General features: G+C 40.5%; 3 protein-coding genes across 3 annotated transcripts; 2 read left to right on the top strand and 1 right to left on the bottom strand.

Annotated features, from left to right (window-relative positions):
* Nucleotides 1-152: 152 nt before the first annotated feature.
* On the top strand, nucleotides 153-2,186 carry rpl21 (ribosomal protein L21). The gene is made up of 4 exons (XM_044105342.1): nucleotides 153-251; nucleotides 849-927; nucleotides 1,490-1,551; nucleotides 2,070-2,186. Exons 2-4 carry the CDS (start codon nucleotides 861-863, stop codon nucleotides 2,178-2,180), a joined length of 240 nt encoding a protein of 79 aa, XP_043961277.1. The 5' UTR covers nucleotides 153-251; nucleotides 849-860; the 3' UTR covers nucleotides 2,181-2,186.
* A 4,776-nt stretch (nucleotides 2,187-6,962) lies between these two features.
* On the top strand, nucleotides 6,963-8,851 carry gtf3ab (general transcription factor IIIA, b). The gene is made up of 9 exons (XM_044105340.1): nucleotides 6,963-7,144; nucleotides 7,217-7,311; nucleotides 7,384-7,480; nucleotides 7,559-7,647; nucleotides 7,727-7,800; nucleotides 7,863-7,943; nucleotides 8,015-8,247; nucleotides 8,489-8,542; nucleotides 8,620-8,851. The coding sequence occupies exons 1-9, from the start codon at nucleotides 7,031-7,033 to the stop codon at nucleotides 8,749-8,751; spliced, it is 969 nt and encodes a 322-aa protein (XP_043961275.1). The 5' UTR covers nucleotides 6,963-7,030; the 3' UTR covers nucleotides 8,752-8,851.
* A 1,109-nt stretch (nucleotides 8,852-9,960) lies between these two features.
* lnx2a (ligand of numb-protein X 2a) lies at nucleotides 9,961-19,434 on the bottom strand. Its single transcript, XM_044105334.1, has 10 exons — nucleotides 19,343-19,434; nucleotides 15,706-15,941; nucleotides 15,492-15,629; nucleotides 15,216-15,415; nucleotides 13,451-13,873; nucleotides 12,362-12,535; nucleotides 12,043-12,220; nucleotides 11,736-11,961; nucleotides 11,380-11,538; nucleotides 9,961-10,726 (listed from the first exon to the last, which is right to left on the bottom strand). The coding sequence occupies exons 1-10, from the start codon at nucleotides 19,417-19,419 to the stop codon at nucleotides 10,591-10,593; spliced, it is 1,947 nt and encodes a 648-aa protein (XP_043961269.1). The 5' UTR covers nucleotides 19,420-19,434; the 3' UTR covers nucleotides 9,961-10,590.
* Between the last annotated feature and the right edge of the window lie 2,070 nt (nucleotides 19,435-21,504).

The following is a 21,504-nucleotide window of genomic DNA, read 5'->3' as shown; positions in this document are numbered from 1 at the left end:
CAAAGACTTGCTCAAGTAAATCATTGCTCCACCCAATTTCATCTGAAATGCATACCTATAATTACTGTATATTTGAATTTTATTTAAAAGAAAAACACACACAGAAAACACTTATTTACTTATTAAAATAATAATTTCTTTGGTTTAGTTCAGGCAATCAAACTTTCTACCTGAATCCTACTTCACAAGGCGGAGTTTGGGGGCCTGTAATCTCTCTTTCCGCCGTACCCGCCATCTTGTAGAGACCGGGGGTAAGATGTTCTCCGTTTAAATCGTTATTTTCCTCTTTATTATTATCTGATTTAGGTGCAGTTATGTCAGTACGGTCGCCGGAGATGAGTATTTACATGCTACTGAAGTGTTATTGGGTGGAAAATAATCGCTGAGTGTAGTTTTATTTGCTAATTGTGATCATGAGGAGCAGCGTGGCTCTCCATGCGGCCCTGTCTGTTTCAGAAACACTGGATAGAAAGCTTGGTATCCTCTGACATACATTAAATATATAGTACATACAGTTAACGGGGTTTTAGCACTAATGTTGTCATAAGACACATTTAGAGGTATGGACCACGGTGATGAATTGATTATCTCTGTAAACTACATCGTTTTATTATTCTGCAACGCAGTATGCACAGCTTTGGTTAAAGTAGCAATTTGTTAAAAGTAAGTTTCGAAAATATGATTTTATAAGATAGCACTAAATTAGATGCTGTAATGAGATTTTTTTTTCTTGGAGGACACAACTATATTGCTATTTAGGTGAAAGCCACATATACATTGACTTTTGGTAACATGTTAGTTGTAGACAGCGTATTTTGTGGGTTATTAAAGTCTTTATTTTTCCTCAGTTATCAGGCATCATGACGAACACCAGAGGCAAGAGGAGGGGGACCAGGTACATGTTTAGCAGGCCCTTCCGCAAACATGGTGAGTAGCTGGTTATAGTTGATGTCTGGGTTCACAACTGGTCTGTCAAACCCCCGTCCTAAAGGGCCACTGTCCTGCAACGTTCGATATGCCCCTGGTCCATCACACCTGAATCAGTTACCTGAATCATATCCTCAACATCCATCGACTCTATTAACTCAAACATTTAATTCAGGTGTGTTTAAGCAGGATACTGAGGACGAGTTCATGTTTGTATCTTCAAAAAGAAGCTTAAAGAGTAAATTATTTTTACCTTGGAAAATGTTTAAAAACCTTGTAGCAAGTTTGTGTGAGGACAAGTGTTATATTTGTTTTTTTTATTTCTTTCAGTAATCTAATTGTATGTTTATACATTTGTCTTAACCTAAGCTACGGGCTTAGCCTCTATCTAATCTTGAAACAAGGTAATGAAATGGCAGCAATAACCCAAAACTATGTAGCATTTTAATATTTCAGCATTATGGGGACCTGTACACACGCTTGAATAGTAAAAATGAGCATTAAAAAAAAATCATAATCATTATTTTAAGTGTTGTTTCCATTATTTTCCCCTACTCTGCAGGCCCAATCCCTCTGTCCACATACATGCGCATCTACAAGAAAGGAGACATTGTAGACATCAAGGTGGGATATTACATATTTTTTTCTTCTGTATTATATGTATTTAAAACCTTAACATCTGGAAAAATCTTCAGTGTTGTCATATAGAGAATTTTAGTACTTAATGAATTTTCAAAAAAGCACAAAAGGGTTTGAGAACTATGCTCCAGGCTCTTTTACAACATATTTAAGCAGCTCCGTAAAGCAGTGAAATGGCCTTTTGCATGGAGCCAATCTGCAACACAATTTCACCACACAAAAACTGACGGTGTATTTTCAAAGAATAATCAAACGCTGAGGATGGACAAAGCAAAAACCTACAGTTTATTAAAAGTGTGGACTTTTAACCGTCCTATTGTCCTCGGGTCAAAATGGCCCGCCACTGTGTTAAAACTCCCCAAAGATCCACTAAATGTTATTTTAGGACAACAGGAGGGAAGGATGAGAAAATATAACTGGTTTATATGAAGTGATGTTTGAGCACTAGCTACTGGACTCCATGTTGTGATAGTGGCTTCATCGTCATGTGGGTGTTTTTCCAGGGCACCGGTACCATTCAGAAAGGTATGCCTCACAAGTGCTACCACGGCAAAACAGGACGCATCTACAATGTGACTCAACATGCTGTCGGCATTATTGTCAACAAGCACTAGGAGAGAAACACAGAGGGCTAATGCCTTTAGATGTCTAGCTATAGCTCTCCAGACTGCAGTTTTCTCATTGGTCAGAGCAGGACTGTGGTGGCCGGCTTCAGTCCTTGGACTTTGAGAGTTATGGATGTGTTTGATGTTTGCTTGAATTGGATGAATTGTGTATTTTGAATTCTCTGCTGTATCTTAGCTGTGTTGGAGCGCCTAAAACATGGAGGACACTGGTCCTTGAGGTCTGGAGTCGGACATCCCTGGTAGAGACGAAAGTTGAAACAAAAGCTATATAGAGGGGAGATGTGTAGAAGTTATAACTAATCTTTCTCTGTAAATGTCTCAACTTTCTCAAGTGTTTTACTTGTGAAATATTTTGAGATGCAGTAACGTCTGAGAAAAACAGAAACACACTTTAGTTGTATATTTACTCCAAATAATCATCTTCCAAACTCACAATAAAAGCAAAAACCGTAAATTCTGAAAAGCAATTTTTCAGTCTTAATTTTTGCATAATTCTATGAGGTTATTTTTTGCTGTAATTAGACAAGCAAACTACAAAATCTTCAAATATTGACGGTTTTTAAAATAGCAAAAATAAATATAAAGATTGCTTCTGTGCAACCAAGAGTTGCATAGAGCAGTAAAAATAGTTTTACAATCACTTGTCATAAAACTTAAACTAAATGTAACAAAGCAAATGTAAGTCATGACTGCTCTTAGGCCCTAACTTGAGAATATATGTAGCTTCTAATAATTGCAGCTGATCAGGATACTGCAGGTTCAGACGATTTAATACTAACGCTCCAAACCGGACAGTTTACATCATTGGAAGTTATTGCATCACTTAGCTTTTCTTGTTTGTCCAGCAGGGGGCAGTGCGCACCATCTTCTTGTTTTGAGCTAAGTCTAAAGGGGTCCAGCTGCAGCTTTAGCATTATTGATATGAACGATTATTTCTGTCTTGACCATTCAGATAGTGTTGGCTATAGAATAATCTAATCTAATCCACGTTTGAATGTAATCAAATTAAATGGGAAGTTTGTTTTCCTATTTAATGCAAAAATATTTGGGTTTTCTTTTCTTTTTAGAGTGTCTTGCTCTGATTAATAAATGGAAATAGTATAATAAAGAGCCAAGTCTCTGTTGGTGTGGGCCACTTGATGTGTGCTATTTAATCAGTGGAGGCTGAATGGCTGGTTGCTCATGTGACAAATAGGTTATCTCACACCAACTCAGTACTTTACCCAATATTGACACAAATTAGGACCAGTTTGTTGAGATAAGGCAGCTTAGGGAGGAGGAGAGGACCAAAGGATTCTTGTGGCAAAATCTAACATCCTTTTCTTTGCGCTCTGCAATTATTTGGGTGTTATTCTTTTTAAAGTAAAAAGTAGAGAGGTAACAGTTGCCAATTGACACCCCTTAAACATTTCCAAATTTTTTGTGACAGATTTATTCTCAAAGTGCAAAGAAAATGATTGAATGAAGTGTGTGAACATACATTTTATTTTCTAGTCTTATTACAGATGTAGTTTTGACAGATCAGTGTAGGTCTGAGCTTTGGCTAGGCCATAGCAAATAAGTTTTGAGCTAAGCTATTTATTTATAGCTCTGGCTTTATGCTTAGGGTCCACCTCCAACTCAAGTCCTGTGTCATCAGCTTCCCTGTCCCTGATGATGAAAAGCATTCCCTACATCCTTACGCTGCCATATCTTTCAATGCAAATGGCCAATTAAGGTGGATCAACTTCCACAAACAAGCTGAGTTTATATTCAGATTAAATTATAGAGGCAGACTCTAGCATCTTGACAACTTCTGAAAATGACCGAATCCCCTTAGATTTAATTTAAGGGGATCAGCGGAAAAGAGCCTAAATACAAATGCATGCCACACTTTTCAGACTTTTACTCAGAAAACATTCTGAAAACAGTGCACCATTGTCCTACTCTGCAGTTATTTACAACTTTCTGTTTATCTTTCACATGAAATACCGTCCCCCCAAAAAAACTGACATTTGAGGTTGTCACATAAACTGTAAGGTTTACAAACACTTTACAAGGCACTATATTTGAAAGAGGATGATGAATCTTCTAATATGTGACAAATTAAGGTGCTTCTATAATTGAACGTGCAGAGGTTTTCCGTCCTGCTCCTCTGTGACCTTGCCGGCCTGAGGTCAGTAGATTCAGACACCAGCCTTATCAGTACAAAGTAATAAGTGTCCAACAACCCAAAGAGATAAAACCAGAAAAAGCAGATGGAAAAACAAGATGCAATCAATCAATGAGCAGGCTGGCAGCCAAAGCCCTTGGTATTGATCGGCACGGTTTGGATCCAGCTCGTAGTATTCAGATACTGTTATCTGCGCAGTCTTGTCCTGTACTCTCCCACTTAAAAACTGAATACAAAAGAACACATTTTAAAGCAATCGTCTCATTCTCTCTAACATAAAAACCTTTTTCTTTTTCCAATCAACATGATCGGTTACTTCCTTCCTGTTTTCAATGTGCTCTTTCAGATCCTCACTGACTCATGGAAGTTACTGATTGAAAGACGAAAAAGCACGTAGTCTGAGGGCAGAGGGAGAAAGCAAAGCCAGTTGGTAGGTGGGGCTGAGAGAGAGCGAGAGAGAGCAGGCCTGTGGATAAAAGCTGCGGAGCACTATGAACTCCTTAATCACACACGTTTGACACACACAGATTGAGTCTGTCAGCTCAGCCAGCAGCTCAGAGCAGCTGTATCGACCCGGGTCGTTACACATTAACAACACACACACAGGCAAACAGTAGATAGTAGGACATGAACACGGTTTGTTTTGTGGAGCTGCTGCATAGCATGATATACCGATACGAGCTCAAATTACCTGGACTAGTCTGAGTAAGAATGTGACATGTTAAAAACAAACACCATAGAGGCATAATTGAGAAAATAAAGAAGTTAACATTATCTGACCTTATTGCTCCATGAAATAGAGCATCAGCAGTCGCTCTGATGCTTGTAATGTTTGGGATGTGCTTAAGGACGCAGGAAAATCCCACCGCTTGCCAAACAGAGCGGCTGCATGCTGTATCTCTGTGTGCGATAGGTGGGGTGAGAGTCTGTGTGGTTATCAGGGGCAGCCAGGTGTAGGCGCAGGGGTATATGTGGCTATCGGGCCAGCTGTATTGATCCACTCCCTGACGGCTGCGGTGGTGGTAGTGGAGGCTCCGGATGAGGAAGGGAGGAGGAGGCTGATAACAGGGTTTACTGGATCCAGGCATGCTTACCTGAGAGCGTGGGAGGGCACTGAGCTAACGCCCAACGCACACTCAATAGGGCTCATTCACAAAAGTAAGTCAAAGGTTTCACATGAGGGCAGAGCATGGGCGCATAAGACGATCTGGAATGTTTGGACAAGTAGATAGCGTCTCTGGATTGTCCACCACTTTTTTTTTTTTTTAAAGGATTAAACTGACATGCGCACATTATGTTGTTTAGTAGAAAAAAACGTGTGTATTTGTTCGATCATAATGAGGAAAAAAGACAAATGTGGTGTATACTTTGCAGCTACGGTTCTAATCTGGTGGCTAATTCAGTCAATTAGCTGCATTTGATTGTGCAGGGAAAACTGAAAAGGATCAAAACTACTTTAAAAAGACAAAAAGTGCAGGAAACAGTTCAGAAAATACAATTCTTATATAAAAGTACCTATAAAGTGCTAAATATTGAAAACAAAACAAAAATCTACTAAATGATTTTAGATACTAGAAAGTAAGAAAGGCCTTGAATCCTTAATAAATCTGTGTAATATTGACAAATTCTGTAGAAAAACAGAAAACTAATAGAAATATACAAATGCAACAAGAAAAATCTGCAAAAAAATTATAGGGCAAAAAAAAAAATAAATGCAGCATGTGTAAAATGACTGAAAACAAATGAGAAAATTCAGAAAATTAGCAAAACAATTAGCAAAGAGACAAAATAGAAAATGAATCAGAAAATACTTAACGCACTATCCAAAAATAGAAACCAGACGTAAACTAAAGTAACTTCTGTAAAAGCATGTACCAATAAAACTCCCTAAAAAAATAGACATACAAAATTGACAAGAACTTATTTAAAAGTTTTTTTTATTAAATCAGAAAATGTATAAGATTATCTAAAAATTTGCATGCTCAAAACAATCTCATAAACCCTGGAAAAGACAGAACCAAAGTGAAACCCCCCCCAAAGAAACTCTTGTTTATTTACAATAAAGAAATAAATGAATAAAGACACACCCACATAAAAAAGATTAAAAACTTCTTTCATTTATAAATGAAATTCCATTTAGCAATTTTATGAATATTTTTTTATTTTATTATTATGTATTTGTTATTATTATTAATTAATTAATTAATTTGTTACTTATGTTCTATACTACACAATCTTGTTAGGAACTTTCTTTTCACAGCAATAAATCACACCTTCAAAGGAGATGCTATTAATAGAGAGATAAGATTAAGATTAGGGCACTAAAATCTGAACGTGTCATACTGATGCAGACAATCAGACGCCTTTTTTCCTCCTGCCCGTCGCCACTTGGATCAGGAGTTCAGGTCACATTCAGCAGGAAGCCTGGCTGACATTTCTCCATAGATTCAGTGGAAGCAGAAAAAAAAAAGGGTAGATATTTACTGTATGTTTCTATCAGTAAATCTGATCAGAGGGTCTTCTCAGATATATTCTCCTGTTTGTTTAGTTTAAAAATGGCAGGACACTCCTTTTCTGAATGGAATGGTACATCCCAATCAGATAAATGAAGCCCAGGTGGAGCTGGTGGTTGTGGGTCATTGAGTGTCCTGCCAGTTTTCACAAACCCTGGCATCTGTTATTAAAAATGGGTGAACGGTTGCAAAGTCCAAACACATACGTTTGCTCTTTTTCTGATTGCAACGCCACATTTAGGAAGTCGTGGAAGTTAGAGGCTCATCTGTGCAAACACACTGGAATGGTAAGACTGACTGCATGCTGCTGCCTCCTGTTCTTCCTGCGTTCTCAACTGAAGCTTGTGGGCTTGTCTTAGAAACCATTTTCCTGTGAGAGCTGCGAGAAGAGTTTCTGCGCTCGCTATGAGCTCACCAGGCACGAACGAGTGCATAGCGGTGAAAAACCACACAAGTAAGACCCACAATTGTTTAAAATAACAAAAGTCACCTTCTGGGTGTTATTGGTTACCTGCCTGGTTTGCAGGTGTCCCATGGATGGATGTTTGGAGGCCTTTGGGAAAAATGCCACCATGAAGAACCACATAGCTCGAGTCCACCAGTACCAGGAAGACAGATATAAAGTACAGCTGTTCACCCTGTTAAGATGAAAATTACATTTTCTGTTTTGCACATGCTTGTTTCTCCCACCCCTCTTGTAGTGTGACTATGAAGGCTGTGGGAAGGATTTCAGCAAGAAGAAACAACTAAAAGCTCACAAGTGTGAGCATGGAGAACCATTGGCTTTTCAGTAAGTGGATATTGGAAACATTAAAATAATGAACTGTCGATGTTTATCTCTCTCTGAATAAAGGCTTCTCTTCTTATAGCTGCAGATTCAACGGATGTGGGAAAGACTTTCCCAGTCGAGAGAAACTGAAGCATCATGAGAAAGTTCATCAAGGTTTGTTTTTTATTTTTTTCTTTAAGAGTTACTCTTTGAAACTGCTGCCTCTCGTTTTGCAGGTTACCCCTGCAGCGTTGACCTGTGTCCTACCCTGAGTAAAACATGGACTGAATATCTGAAGCACAGAGCCCAACACAAAGGTATGTACGCCTTGCTATACTCGTGCACTTTTTTTTTTCTGAACTTCAATTAAAAGCAAAATTCTTCTCAGAGAAGATTGTGTGTGAAAAGTGCAATAAACTCTTCAACAACACCTGGTTTTTGCGCTTGCATGAGCTGCGTGCGCATTCTTTGGAGAAGAGGTACTTCCTGTGCCCCAGAGAGGGCTGTAACAGGAAGTTCACCCGTCATCTTAAACTGGAGAGTCATGTACGGGGAGACCATGAAGGGAAGAAACCCTTCTCCTGTGCATATGCTGACTGTGGGAAGAGCTTTGCCTTGAAGGTAAGGGACAATGATGCAAAATATCTTAACTTGAAGCTATTTTTACAGCCACTCTACCAAAGAGTGGTCAGTTTTTGCCTTTCATTTGAATGAACAGGACTTGAATATTGGCTGAACTCTTGGCTTTCAGTAAATTCACCTGTATTAGGGCAAATGTTGCGCTTTATGAAGTTGTTCAGAAACACTACATGGATGGATTATTTTTGGACAAAAATGATACTCCAAACTTTCTGCTCAACAGGAAAGCTTATGGCGACATGGTGTGGTTCACAACCCTGCAAAAAGAAAGCTGAAGGTAAATTATGCATTCAGTCCTCAATTTCTTGTTCATGTGATCATCATTGGGTTTATATTTATCTCCGCTCCTTTCAGAAACGAAAGCCTGAAAAGGACAAACCCTCTCTGGTTGCACAGGAGGCAACCCAGTTGGCTGCAGATGATCAAGAAACCAGCAAGCTTGCTGCAAAGCTGCACTGTACAACTCTGGAGGAAAACCTATCTTGAATCTTACTCGTCAGTCTAGGGGTGACCTTTAATTGGGGGGGCATTCATATACTTCCTACTGATTCTGAAAGTGTGAATAAACCCCCCATTCAAAGCATAATACAAGCAGTCTTCTTGCACCTCTTTTGTGCTAAAGCTACTAGTCCAAGTCGATGTATGGGTAGCTGTTGCTACTATTGCAGAAATATATTTTTTTTTTTATGCTCTTGCTGAGAAAAAGAAGGGTCAAAATTAAATTGGGGGTGGGTAGTGGTTGTTGCCATGAAATGTAATGCTCTTCAGTGCATTTGAGGCACAGCAGCTTGTTTAAATGCATTTTAAAAGATTTTTTGGGAGGGTAAGGCAAGATGGATTTCAATTTTCATTTAACTCTTTAAAGCAATTAAGGTCATAAAGTTGCAATCACAAACTCCAACTGGGTGCATTTTAGTGGACATATGAGTAGTTTAATGTGAAGTGTATTTGGTCACTGAGGGTAAATACGTTATCACCTTTCACCACGTTTCCTGGTTTACAAATCTACCAGCACATTCTAGACAAATCTGCCCAAATTATTTGACATGTGCATCAATCTGAGCCATTTATGTCTTGCCACAGACTTTCAAATGATGAGCTGAAACTCCACCATTCCAAGACAGGAGTTTGCTCTGATCTAAACCATTGTTACCAACTCGCTTACCAATTATGGTGAGTGAGTAATCAGAGACAACATATTCTTGCCTCCCTGCTCTGGCTTCCTATTAACTTGATTAAATAAATAAATAAAAAAATACAACTTTTAATCCACAACCAGGCCCTTAAATACATTCTGGACCTTTGAGATCCTCTAGCTTCATCTAGGATTCTGGTTTTTGAGTCAAATGTTGTTGGTGTTACTATGAATCTGTTTTAAAACCTGGGGAGACTGGGTTTTTTCAAACAGTGGCTCTGAGTCTTTAGAAGACCCTTCCATTGTCCACATGCAGCATGTACTTTACGAAACATTTTTATTCAGTCTTAATTGTTCTGCCTTTGAATCTAATATAAAAGGTGCTTCAGAAATAAAATGTAACTGATTTTGTGTGCAGATTACAAATTGCAGTGAAATTTTGGTGTGAAGTGACGAATTGATTCAATGCTCTGCTATTTAACATTTGGCAAGTTGAACCATTTGTGGCAGTAATTTCTTTGAAGAGCCTTTCAACAGAATGAAAGACATGGAGACGCTAATCCTTAAAAGGAAATGTTTATTAAACAAAACACACATTCACACATGTATAAAAGGTCAGCTGGTTGTATGGTGATGATACCTGAGGGCTGACCTCCCTCAGGATGCGGCAGGTTTCTAATAAGGCCTTGGGCTCATTCAGATGGAAACATCGTTGGTGCAGCAGAACAACTTGATGAAGGGGATTTGTGTTTTTTTTATTTCATTTATTTATTTTTTCATCTAGGATGGCAGAGGATCAGCTCACGTTCATCTGAAACATTCCGGACTTGCAACGATGCCTCCACCTGAATAAAACCCTGAGGTTCTACCACTGCTCAGTGAGGTGAATACAGCACAGACTGCATGTTAACAGTTGCAGCACGGCTCTCCCTGCGGGAGTGAAGACAACATGACCATATGAAACACAGCAGTGTCTGTTTAGGAGTGCAGCCTGTCGAGTGACGTGGCACAATCTGGATCAGTTCCCCCCTCCCCAGCCCCCCCGCTTGGTCCTGCTGGGTCTACAACAGTCCTGGATGCGTTTGGTCCTGGATTAAGCCCGGTATGGAGCGATGTACAGTAGTTCACTTTGGCCGAGGTTGTTCCTGATTTAGAACATTCTGGGTGAAGCCCGCTGACTTTTGTCCTGGTTACACCAGGCTGCCGGGCCAGGACACCACGGTCAGCGCCACCCGGCTGCGCTGCTCCTTTAACATCGGCACCAGAGCTGAGTGGCTCATTCCTGCTGTGGACAGGCCGTTTACTGCCACTATCATGTCTCCACACCTAGAGCAACACAGTTTGAGAAGTGGACTTTACACTGCAGCAGAAATTAGTTTTCTAACAGAGCTTTTTCTTTACCTTCTTCACCATAATGTGGCAAAATAAACATGCGTCTTTGTTCAGCTAAGCCTGTTGCAATAAGCAATAAATCTCAAGATAAATTACAATTAGTTGAATAATTCCCATTCTGATGACAATTTTTCTTTTTTAGGAATTATTCTTTTATTTCAGTTGTAAGTGAGTTTTATTTCTAATTGTTTTTGGTTGTGATTTTTTTTTTAAATATCGTCCAGTTTCAGTGTAACATGTTCTACACAAAATTAAGATCTTTGAGAGGGCACACATGCATTAATATTCCATTATTAATTGAAAATAGTCTCAAAATAACAGAAATATGCAACTTTCCTGAAACTTTTATGGATCTTACTAGATAAATTTGTGGAAAATGCAAAATATTAGTTTTGGAAATAACCGTGTAAGTATCAAGAATGTAACCGGTGCATTCCACGAGAGTTTCAGGAAAATATGCTATAATTTCCAGAAACTACACAATAAGTAAACAATACGCTTTGGAAAGTAATTTGCAAGTTTCTGAAAGTAGCCTATAGGTTCTGGGAAACTATGTAACAGTTGCACAATAATCACTGATTGCTCACTTAAGGCGGCCATCGTAGTATGCAGGCGTGCCAAGGACGATAGTCTTGATGAAAAATGCCTGGTTGCCATGGCTTTCCTCGTAGCCCCCAACGATGCTGAAGCCCCAGCTCCCGGGATGGCTCCTCCGCAACACGATCTCATGGCTACTGTGCAGGTAGCTGCAAGAAGAGAAAAGTGGAGATTTGTAGAATAAAGTCATCTACTCACACTTGAAATGCTGCAATACTTTAAAGTCGAGAGTTAAAAGGAATCTGGTGCTTTATCCACATTTGTTACAACAACAAACCTGAATGTATTCTATTAGCATTTTACGTGACAAACATCAACAAGCAGAGGTTGAGCCAGTCTTTCTCACCTAGGCAGGCCCAGCCACATGACCCACGAGGGAGACCAGTTTGCATCAAAGTCGCTGTCGTGGCCATGAGGCAGCAACTCGTCATGTTCGTGCTCCTCCACCATGCTGACCTCTAGCACTTTCAGCTGCACCGAGGGTGAGGCAGCGCTGGCCTTCAGCGTCCCGACAGCCTCGCTGTGGCTCAGGTATGTCAGGTCCTGACCGTTGATGCTTAGCAGGACATCACCTGATGGGAAGGAAGCAAAAAAAATAAAATAAAATTTCAGCTAATGCTCAGTTGTCCTGGCCACAGAAAACGAGGGTGCACCTCTTTTAATTCGTCCATCCCGGGACAAGCAGCCATGTGGCTGAACGCTTGTCACGAAGATCGGCAGCTCCCCGCTCTTGCTGCCCCGGCCTCCTGCCACGGTCATGCCCAGGGACTCGAGGGGTTCCTTCTTCACAGTGATGTGTTTCTCTTTACACGTCACACACTGGGACAGATCCTGGGAGACATCAGAACTCACATACTCGAATGTTTCCAGTTCATCCTAAGACGCATCCTTCTCTGAAGACTCCAAGATAAAAATACAGCTATGTAGCATGCAGATGGGAAAACTTGTGCACACACACACACACACACTTACTCTGTGAGTGCTGGTGCGGGACAGGTGTACGGGCACAGGGCTTGGAGTAGAGCTGTAATTTGGCAGGAAGTGATCAAGGCAGTACAGGTCTCTGGTTGAGCTTGATTTTGGCGGTGGGGGTGGAGTTGGTTTGTTGGGTCGGCCAATCAGGAGGTGGACTCTCTCTCCGCTTGCCTGCAGAACCACATAGATGGTGTTACAATCCATTTATACATCTGAAATTTTTTGAAACAATTTTTTTTCTACATAAATATCTTGATTAAATTGTAACTTACAGAATAAATGGTGACAAATTGTGAATAGAAAGTTTGTTTTATTTAAATATATATAGAAATGATTTAGTTTGATGATTTATTTATTTATTTATTTTTTACCTATGATTTATTTTGCAAAACTTAATTTTTGCAGATTTTTATACTTCCATTTGGGTCTCAGCTGCTTCTAAAATAGCCCAAGCGCTTAAAAAAACCATCCAGCGTCTTTTAGCAAGAAGTAATTTTTTTGTGTGTGTATTTGGAAAATGAGCCATCTCAAAAACCTCTTGTTTGTTGAGTCGCACTGTGCCGTTACCTAGCAACCCCAGACAAGGACAGCCCATCCCCTAACAGCCCACTGTTTACTGTTTACCACTGTATTCGCTGTACAATGGCTGCTGGAAAACAAGTATTTTGTTGTTGGCTTACTATCCAGGAAACACTTCCTACATTCTTGTTCGTTGCGCGGAAAGCTCTTCTTCTGCTTTTCAAAGATGTACAATTGTATAATTGTGCATCTGTTTGCAGCCATTTTCACGTGAGCGTGTAAACATTGAGTTGGGGGCATGACCAGCAGCAGCTATTAAAATTTAAAGAGACAAGAGGCCCTAAAACAACTTATTCTGAAAGGAGCTCAAAACAGAACTGAACAAACTAAAATCTTGTTGTCTAAGAATGATTTTGTGAGCAAAATGTAATAAGCATGTTTTGCATAGTCCATAGATCTATTCTAACCTGTTCAAGGAAGCACAAGACTTTTGCACAGTACTGAGAATCTACTCCTCTTCTGATGATACCTAAATAATCTAACCATCACAACAACCTGCATCCACACCTGAATGATCTGAGCGGCCTGTTCAGGCGTGCCATTGCAAAGGTCCTGATCGTTGACAGCCAGCACTCTGTCGTTGCTCCGCAGTCTGCCATCCTTCGCGGCCAGACCTCCTTCCAAGAGGTCCAACACAAACACCCCTGATTCGTCCGTTCGACGGACCAGCTTTATGCCGAGCTGTTCTGTGGAGTCTCGCTTGAGAAGCGTGATTCTTAGGGTGGCGGGACTGGAGGGGGCGCCCTCGGGCGTGGAGCAGGGGGCGTGGGGCACAGCCGGGGTGGTGGAAGATGAAGAGGAGGAGGAGGGAGGAGCCCTGGAAGCACAGCGGCGCTCCCTCAGCACGGTTAGCTGAAGGGTCGTGCAGGGCCGCGCCAGGGTGGAGCGGGCAAAACTGTGTGGGAAGTTGCTGATGTCCACATTGTTCACCTTGGAAACAAATCCATTAAAGCACATGTACATTAATATAAATAAATTTTTATTCTCAATATAAATCGATGATCAATCTTTGTTTACTGCTCCTAAACCAGTGGTTCCCGAAGATTTTCTAGGACGCCCTATGGATTACAATAAAATCCCCCCCAGAAAAGAAAAAAAGAAAAAATCAACTGGCCACACACATGGTTCAAGCAGACATAAACCTATACACATATTTTGTTTTCAAACTCCACTGAAGTTTATTTCACACTTCAGGTTGCAACAAAACAAACTACAAACCATCTTTACAGTGAAACACTTTGGTGTAACTGTTTTTTTCCCCCCATTCATCCTTACCGACACCCCTTCTCCTGCAATGGCACTGCACCCCCCTAGGGGGTGTGCCCCACACTTTGGGAACCACTGTCCTAAACAATGAATATATTCTTTAAGATGTTAAACTTTTTTTTGACTTGTATTTGTTGTTTAGGCCCAGAATTCTATTTTTCTTAAACTTATTGTTTAAAGTTACTGTTTTAGATTTATGTCATGTAATGATAGTCATCCCTCATCAAAAACAGACTTGTTTCCTTGATTCTTTCATTCATATTTGAAAAATCCTTTAATCTCCCCTGGCAGCCATCCAGTGTGCCTAAATGCTTGCTCTCACAAAGTGCTGATTATTTATACACAGCTCCTCCTTGGAGCTGTATGGAGCTGTCAGCTCCTCCAGACTAGCGACAGCAGCAATTAGCAAACACCTGATTGAATCACACCTCTGCTGAGCTTATCACACAAACTACATCTTAGTGCAGCACTCCTAGAAATGTTGGAAAAGGCATCATGGAGGAGGATTGTTGTGACGACAAGCTGAAGGCAGAGGGTCAGAGCAAAAGCTTCTTAAAGAGACAGAGGCGCAATTTCATTGACAAGTGAAGGTAACACAGTTACTTTATTGTGCAATAAAATGGAACTATGTGCCTACAAACTACATGATACTGCCTCTTTAAAATACCTGACAGTATCTGATGTTAACTTATCTCTGAGTTTAAGTGAGAAATAAGCTGCAACATTTTCTAAAAAAAACAACTATCAATTAGATCAGTGTTTAACCCTGGACAGATGTATCTGTTTACATGAATCAATAACTGAGATGAATTATGCCTCCTCTTCAATGGCTGCAAGTCTTTTGGGGTAAACTTTGCCACAGGTTCTCAATTGCTTTAAGGTCTTTACTTTGATTGGGCCATTCTAATAAGGGACTCTTGTGAGTTGCAAGAGGAACACCTGGAAGGTTTTTTTTTATAGAAAAAGTGAATGTTTTATAAATGATAAACAGAAGCTGATCCCTCACCTGCAGTATTTGATCTCCAGCCAGCAGTCTCCCGTCTCGTGCAATGACCCCGTCTCGGTACACCTCCTGAATCACTATGTTGATGAGAGGTGTCTCATTTCCGCCAACGATGCTGATTCCCAGCTCAACGTAGGGGTTGGCTCTGTGGACCTCTATGGTCGTTATCTCTCCTTCTGGAAGGGAGGGTAACTTCACGCACCCTAACAGACAAGGCAAACAGCTGAGGGTCACTTTCATTAGAGACAAGCATGGAAAGAGAAATGAAGGATGACATACCTTCCTCTGCAGACAGAGGTGGAGACTCAGGGCAATCCCAGCCAGAGGAGGTGGAGCTGACAGAACGGAGGAGATGGATGCAGGGGTTACTGAGGGGCCGCTTCACCCTAGGGACCACACACTCCAACCCCGCCACACCTGAGGACAGGCAGAACATAAAGTCTTAGCTTATCATTTTTCCTTCACTCAGAGGAAGCCTGGAGGATCAGCTCACTGTCTTCTTCATTGCTTTCTTCAAATGCAGGGTTGTCGAGGCCGGCGTCATCGGTCCATGCAGATCCATTGCTGCAGGCGGTAGTGGGGCCAGAGTGCGGCGAAGGCGAGCGGTCTCTCAGGTCTGTCTGCGGGGAGTGAGGCGACATGGGAGGGGTGTTCACCATGGCTCGCTCATCGCCGCTCTCACATCGTGGCCCGTCCACTGTCGTCTGCTGACACCGAGTCCCAGGACACCTTTCACCAAGAAACAGGTCTGTTACGCCATCAGATTCCTCTATTTGTAATAGATTTTTGACAACTACATAACTGGTTATGAGTTGGACTTATTTTACTTGTTAGGTTGTTTGGAACCTGTTGTAATTTGACACCATTTAAGTAAAACTGTATGGATCTGAATTACAGAGAAGTATAGACATAGACTGAGAAATCCTTTCCCAACAAATTGATGTTGAATTCTGCATCAGTTTCTATGCTGAAAAGTGAAAAAGGTTACAATATTCTTTAAGCATACCCCTTTATAAGAGATTATGAGTCTCTTTACCCTTTATCAGTCTAATAGACTGATGAAGGGTGCTTACAAGATTGCAGCAATGTTGGACCTATTTCAGAGTGAAGACAAGCATTACTAGGACGCATTCTAACCAGCAAATATTTTTTTTCTGCTTCTTTCCTGAAATAGGTTCTGCACAATTTGGAGTTATGGATGCTTTCTCTCTGCAAATATCAACTTCATGGTGACCATAGTGTGGGTTGTTTTTTGAAATACCAAATGGTTTGCTTCAGTTGTCTTCCATGTTGCGTTATCCTGACGAGAAGTGACAGCGGTGGACAAACTTAGTATTCTAGCCAATACTAAGTTTTGGCTTAGCTAAGTGCTGTGAGTTTGTAAATAACTCACAGCACTTACACTGTGAAACTGAATTCTAATCGCTTCCAAGTCAGAATGTAATTTAACATAATTGGCTTAAAACCCAAATATGAATAAACTGTTGTGTTGAAAATAAAAACAACAACAATTTGATATGCTTAGAAGAACTTTACCACCAAATATCCACCCAAAAACAAAAAGCACTACCTCCCTACCAGCGTCTCTCTGTGTTTTTATACTGGTAAATGCAATGAAAAAAATCAGAATTGGAATCAAAATTCCTTGTGGAGGAAAGCACAAGGAAATTAAAAAATAATCATGCATAATAATATTGCAATTAAAAAAGGGTATTGATAATGGTCCCAGAAAAGCCCCTTTCCTCGAAAAGGTTCCTGCAGAAATGTGGCCTTAAAGCTGTAAATGTTTATCCTAATAAAGTTCAAACACATACAATGGTTGTTCACTTTACATAGAAACGCTAAATAAACCCTGTGACATACACGGGTACATTTAAAAATGACTCTGGGCTAGAGCTCTCCCATGGAATCACAGTTGTCATCATAATATCAGCATGTGCAATATCAAAAGACTCTCTGGATGCAATATTTGGTACAGTAATATTTCAAGTGTGATGCATTCACACGCTGTTTGCAAAAACATGACTCACTGCTTGTGATGCACAAAGTCAGAATAATTGTAAGTGAGATGTCAAAGTTTGTGGCAAGCTGGTAGAAACGTCTTGATGACAAAAAAGAAGCAGAAAGAGGACAAAAATGCAATAAATTTTTATTCAATATTATTACTGCAATAATAAACAAAAACTGTCAAATTGCATCCGTCCCTGATATGCAGACACCTGCTTTATGTGCTTGAAAAGGCGGGATATGAAATGATCAAAGCTGCTAATGTGAGGAGAGACCCTTCTTTAAAAATACACAGCAACAAATAGACTGAAAGGATTAGACTGTTCACATCCTGGTCTGACCCTTCAGTCTTTCCTTCGAGCAGTACACAGGTGGGTGATGCAACATAACAAAGGTCTGCTGAGAAACATTTGTGCAAGGATAGTAGGAAAAAGTACTAGGTCTCTGTTTTCAATCAAAAGATGCATTAGTCAGATAATAATCAAGAAACCTTAAAGAAGACACATTTTTGGTACCAATAACAAACAAACCCACCTTGAACACAAGTAAAATATTTCATTTTGGCAGATCTTCTGTTAACTTGTGTTCTAATCCGCAACATAAACAATATTGACTCTCAATGTCACATGTGGACTGCAGGCCCTTGGCTCCGATTAGCTTCTGACGGCAGCAGGGTAAGCGTGTGTGGAACCCACGTGGGGCCAGAGAGTAATCTTTACTTAAAAATGTCAGCTTGTTAAACTCATTTGATCTGTCTTACATCATCCCTTCTTGACATCTCAACATGCAACAGGGAAAATAAGTATTGAACACATTGACTTTTTGGATAAATGTAAAAAAAATTCTCATCAGGTGTTGGTGAGAGCCCAAATAGGATTTGGACCATCAATTAGGACTAATGGCATTAGTCCTAATTGATGGTCTGAAACCTTATTGTTGTGAAACATACCGAAGAGGCAATCTTTTCTGAACTTCTCAATATTCCATTGACCACAGATGAAGCCATAATCCAGAAGTGGAACTAAAATAATTTCCCCATAAAACAAATAGTTGCTCCTCTGTCTGAGGAGTCAAATCGTAAGAGAAACAAGAAGTAATGCACTCAAATTCCACATTACACACTCACAGCACAAGACTCCACTAAGGAAGAAAACAAATTGAAGTTTGTTTAACGATTGCTGGAGAATATTGGACAAGCAGGGGGACTATGATCTGGCCAAATGCGACCAAAGTTAAAATATTTTAATGTCACTGGACATCACCCAAAAAAAAAAAAAGCCACACTAAACGTGAGTTTTAAAGGTGTGAACATCATGATGTGACGATGACCGTGTAACTGAAGGGATGACGAATTTGCATATTTACTGAGATATTCTTAACTAGAATCTAAAGATGAAATGAGAGTGGAACTTTGAGCATGACATTGATCCCAGGGAAACCCTCGTTTTGTCTCTGGGAAAGAAAGTTCAGTTGTTGAAATGACCAATTCAACAATCACCAAACTAGAACATTAAAGATCAGAATACTAAAGATCTGAAAACAGTCTCTTTGGAAGAGCGTTTCAAAGTCACATCTGAGAAATGCAGGCAATGCTAGTTTCTGAATACAGGAGATGACACAAGAGGGCACAGTCTTAGTTAAACGAAAAATCAACAGCTCTTCTATTAAAGCACCTGTCTCACAGCCGCTTCTATCATACTGGTATAGACAGCATGCTAAGCTTCTTAAGGAACATATCCTCAACTTCAGTGTGGTGTTAGGCTGGCAGTGCATAGCCAGTGGTAATCCAGTGTCAAACACTCATGCATACAGCAAGAGGTAACACCATTGATCAAGTCTACTCTTATCCTTAAATAAAGATCTTTACATGTTAATATGATATTTACACATTTGCATAAATTACATTACCTATTTTCACAGCTGGATATCCTACAGCAAACTACCGGTAGATGGGTTAAGGAAATTGGCAAACACATACCAACCTAGGTCCTATAGAAAAATTGAATAATCCAAACAGTCAAACCGAGTGCAAAAAAAGAGAGTAAACTCAAGTGGACACCAGTAAGAAATAGATACTGTTATATTTCCAGAACTGTCATCACGTCCCACCGTCTCCCACTCACCACAGGCCTGGGTTCCCCTTGGCCGTTTCACAGAAGAAGTGGTTGAAAAGGTCTCTGGTGTTGAAGTTGCCCAGCATAGTTGTGAAATGAGAACATGAACCTGCTGGCCAGTCAACCTATGACTGCGGTAGGGAACCACTAATCCTCCATCACATGACCCACAGCTCAATAATCCCTTCTGGGTCTGACAGCACCTGGTCCAAATAGGCCGTAAGCCAAAGTGTGTAGAGGTTAAAGGTAACGTGGGTAAATCTATCTGATTCTAAGATACTGGTAAAAAAAAAAAAAAACAAAAAAAGACAATGAAGAGTGAATAGTTCAGGCAGGCAGTTTGGAACATTAAAATCATTATTTTATTTTATTTTTTATTGGTAGGCGTGTTTTATTTCGACATCAACAATGAGCTTTCACAAGAAAGGATGAGGTATTTTGGGATGTCGAGTCGAGTGCCAGTATAAAAACCTAATCTAATCTTCCATACTGCTTTCTAAGCCATCCTACTGCAACACGACCACTGAATGTGTCAGATCTGCACTAGAAAGATTCCTCACAATCTCCATCTTTTTTCCTAAGTGTATGTGGGAGGTTTCTGAACCAGTTTTAGCTTTGCTGCAGAGAAGCAAATACCGTCAGTATTTTCAGCTGCTTATCAGCAGCTTGATCTGCAACCGGATGAATTCACAGCTTCCTCCAGTCTCCAAGCAACCACCCAATGCGGAGTTTGGAGATGTGTGCGCCTTTCCGCTGCTGGGGTCCTTGTGGGGAGCCCCCCACACAATGATCTCTATGTGCAAGAAACTGATCATGACTAATCATCACTGTATTTGAAAAAAAAATCCCAGATTGACCAACGTATCAGAAAAAGAAGCTGCAGAATCATTGAGGTGTCTGGGATGTAGTTTTTTTGTTTGTTTGATTTTTAGCACATGTAGTTGAATATCATCTGCATAGAAAAGAAAATTATTATCATTGTAGTGAAGAGATTATCCAAAAGAAATGCATGCAGATAGATAGTGAATAGTTTTGGGACCAAGGACTGCTCCTTGATGTACACCTAATAAACCCTCATTAGGTGACTGACCTAATGAGGATAAATTATTGTACAGGCTTATTGCATGGAGGGCTTTGTTTAACCTTTTGAGGTAGTAAATTCAGGACACGGTCATCATGATCCCAGAGGATAAAACAAAATACTTCTATTGATAGTTTTTTAGCCAGGACTAATCAAAAGAAAATGTAATTATGATATCTCCACTGTCAGCGCTTAGCAAGCACTTAATTCCAAACTAGTAAAGTCTTTTGTAGATACCTTACAAACTGCCATAAAACAGAAGTCTCCTTATCTCTAAATTGTTTATGAAATACCAATTGACAGGCGCACGTAATGTCTGACCTATACACAGCTTGCATCAATCCATCACTTGATTTCAGATCCAAAACCTGCAGATGCCTGCTCAGTGGTGGTTCTGCTATCGGTATACCCCTCATTCCAAAGCACATAGGCTAGTCTCCTAATCCTCAGTACTAACCAGTAAATGCTTTCTCAACCCGTTGACTGCATGCATAAAAGTAATAGAAAACCTTTTCAGGGCACAACTGAGAAATCTCTGCTATTGTGCGTTGCACCTTCTATCGTTTTTGGAGTCCAGAACTAAGTCTGATAGAAAATCAGGTGAGTGGGCAATAATTTAGACATCAAAATGTGGGATGCTGCCAGACTCTTCCAAAAACAGATGGAAGGCTGTACTTAGGATCCACTGTATATAAACCTCATCATCGCCACCCACTCCCCTTCCTGTGTGGGCCTGATGCCATCAGCTGACGACAGAGGGCGTGCTTCTCCCCTCAGCTGGCCCGGCCAAGCCACAGTGACTACCTGCCTTTGTTCCTGTCTCCATGACGACCTGGATCCTGTTCTGCTCACTGGGGCTTGACATTCAGAGGGAAGCCAGCGAAGGATGCAGGGGACTGAGGCACACAGCAGATGCACTTCTCCCAGCAGGATGCTCTACTCCTCCCCACTACAGCCACGAAAGCTTGTCACAGGGTGATCAGACGCCCCTTCCTCGTCCCCCTTCCTGTTTGATTTGCCTTTTTTAGCTGCATTTTGCCCCCCTTTTAAATCTACACCCGTACCCAGCAGTTACCTACATATATGTCTC

The sequence above is a fragment of the Gambusia affinis genome, linkage group LG21, assembly GCF_019740435.1.
Source record: "Gambusia affinis linkage group LG21, SWU_Gaff_1.0, whole genome shotgun sequence".
In the NCBI taxonomy this organism is placed as follows: Eukaryota; Metazoa; Chordata; class Actinopteri; order Cyprinodontiformes; family Poeciliidae; genus Gambusia; species Gambusia affinis.
Note: the sequence above shows the minus strand (reverse complement) of the source record. Positions and strands in the feature narration are given on the sequence as shown.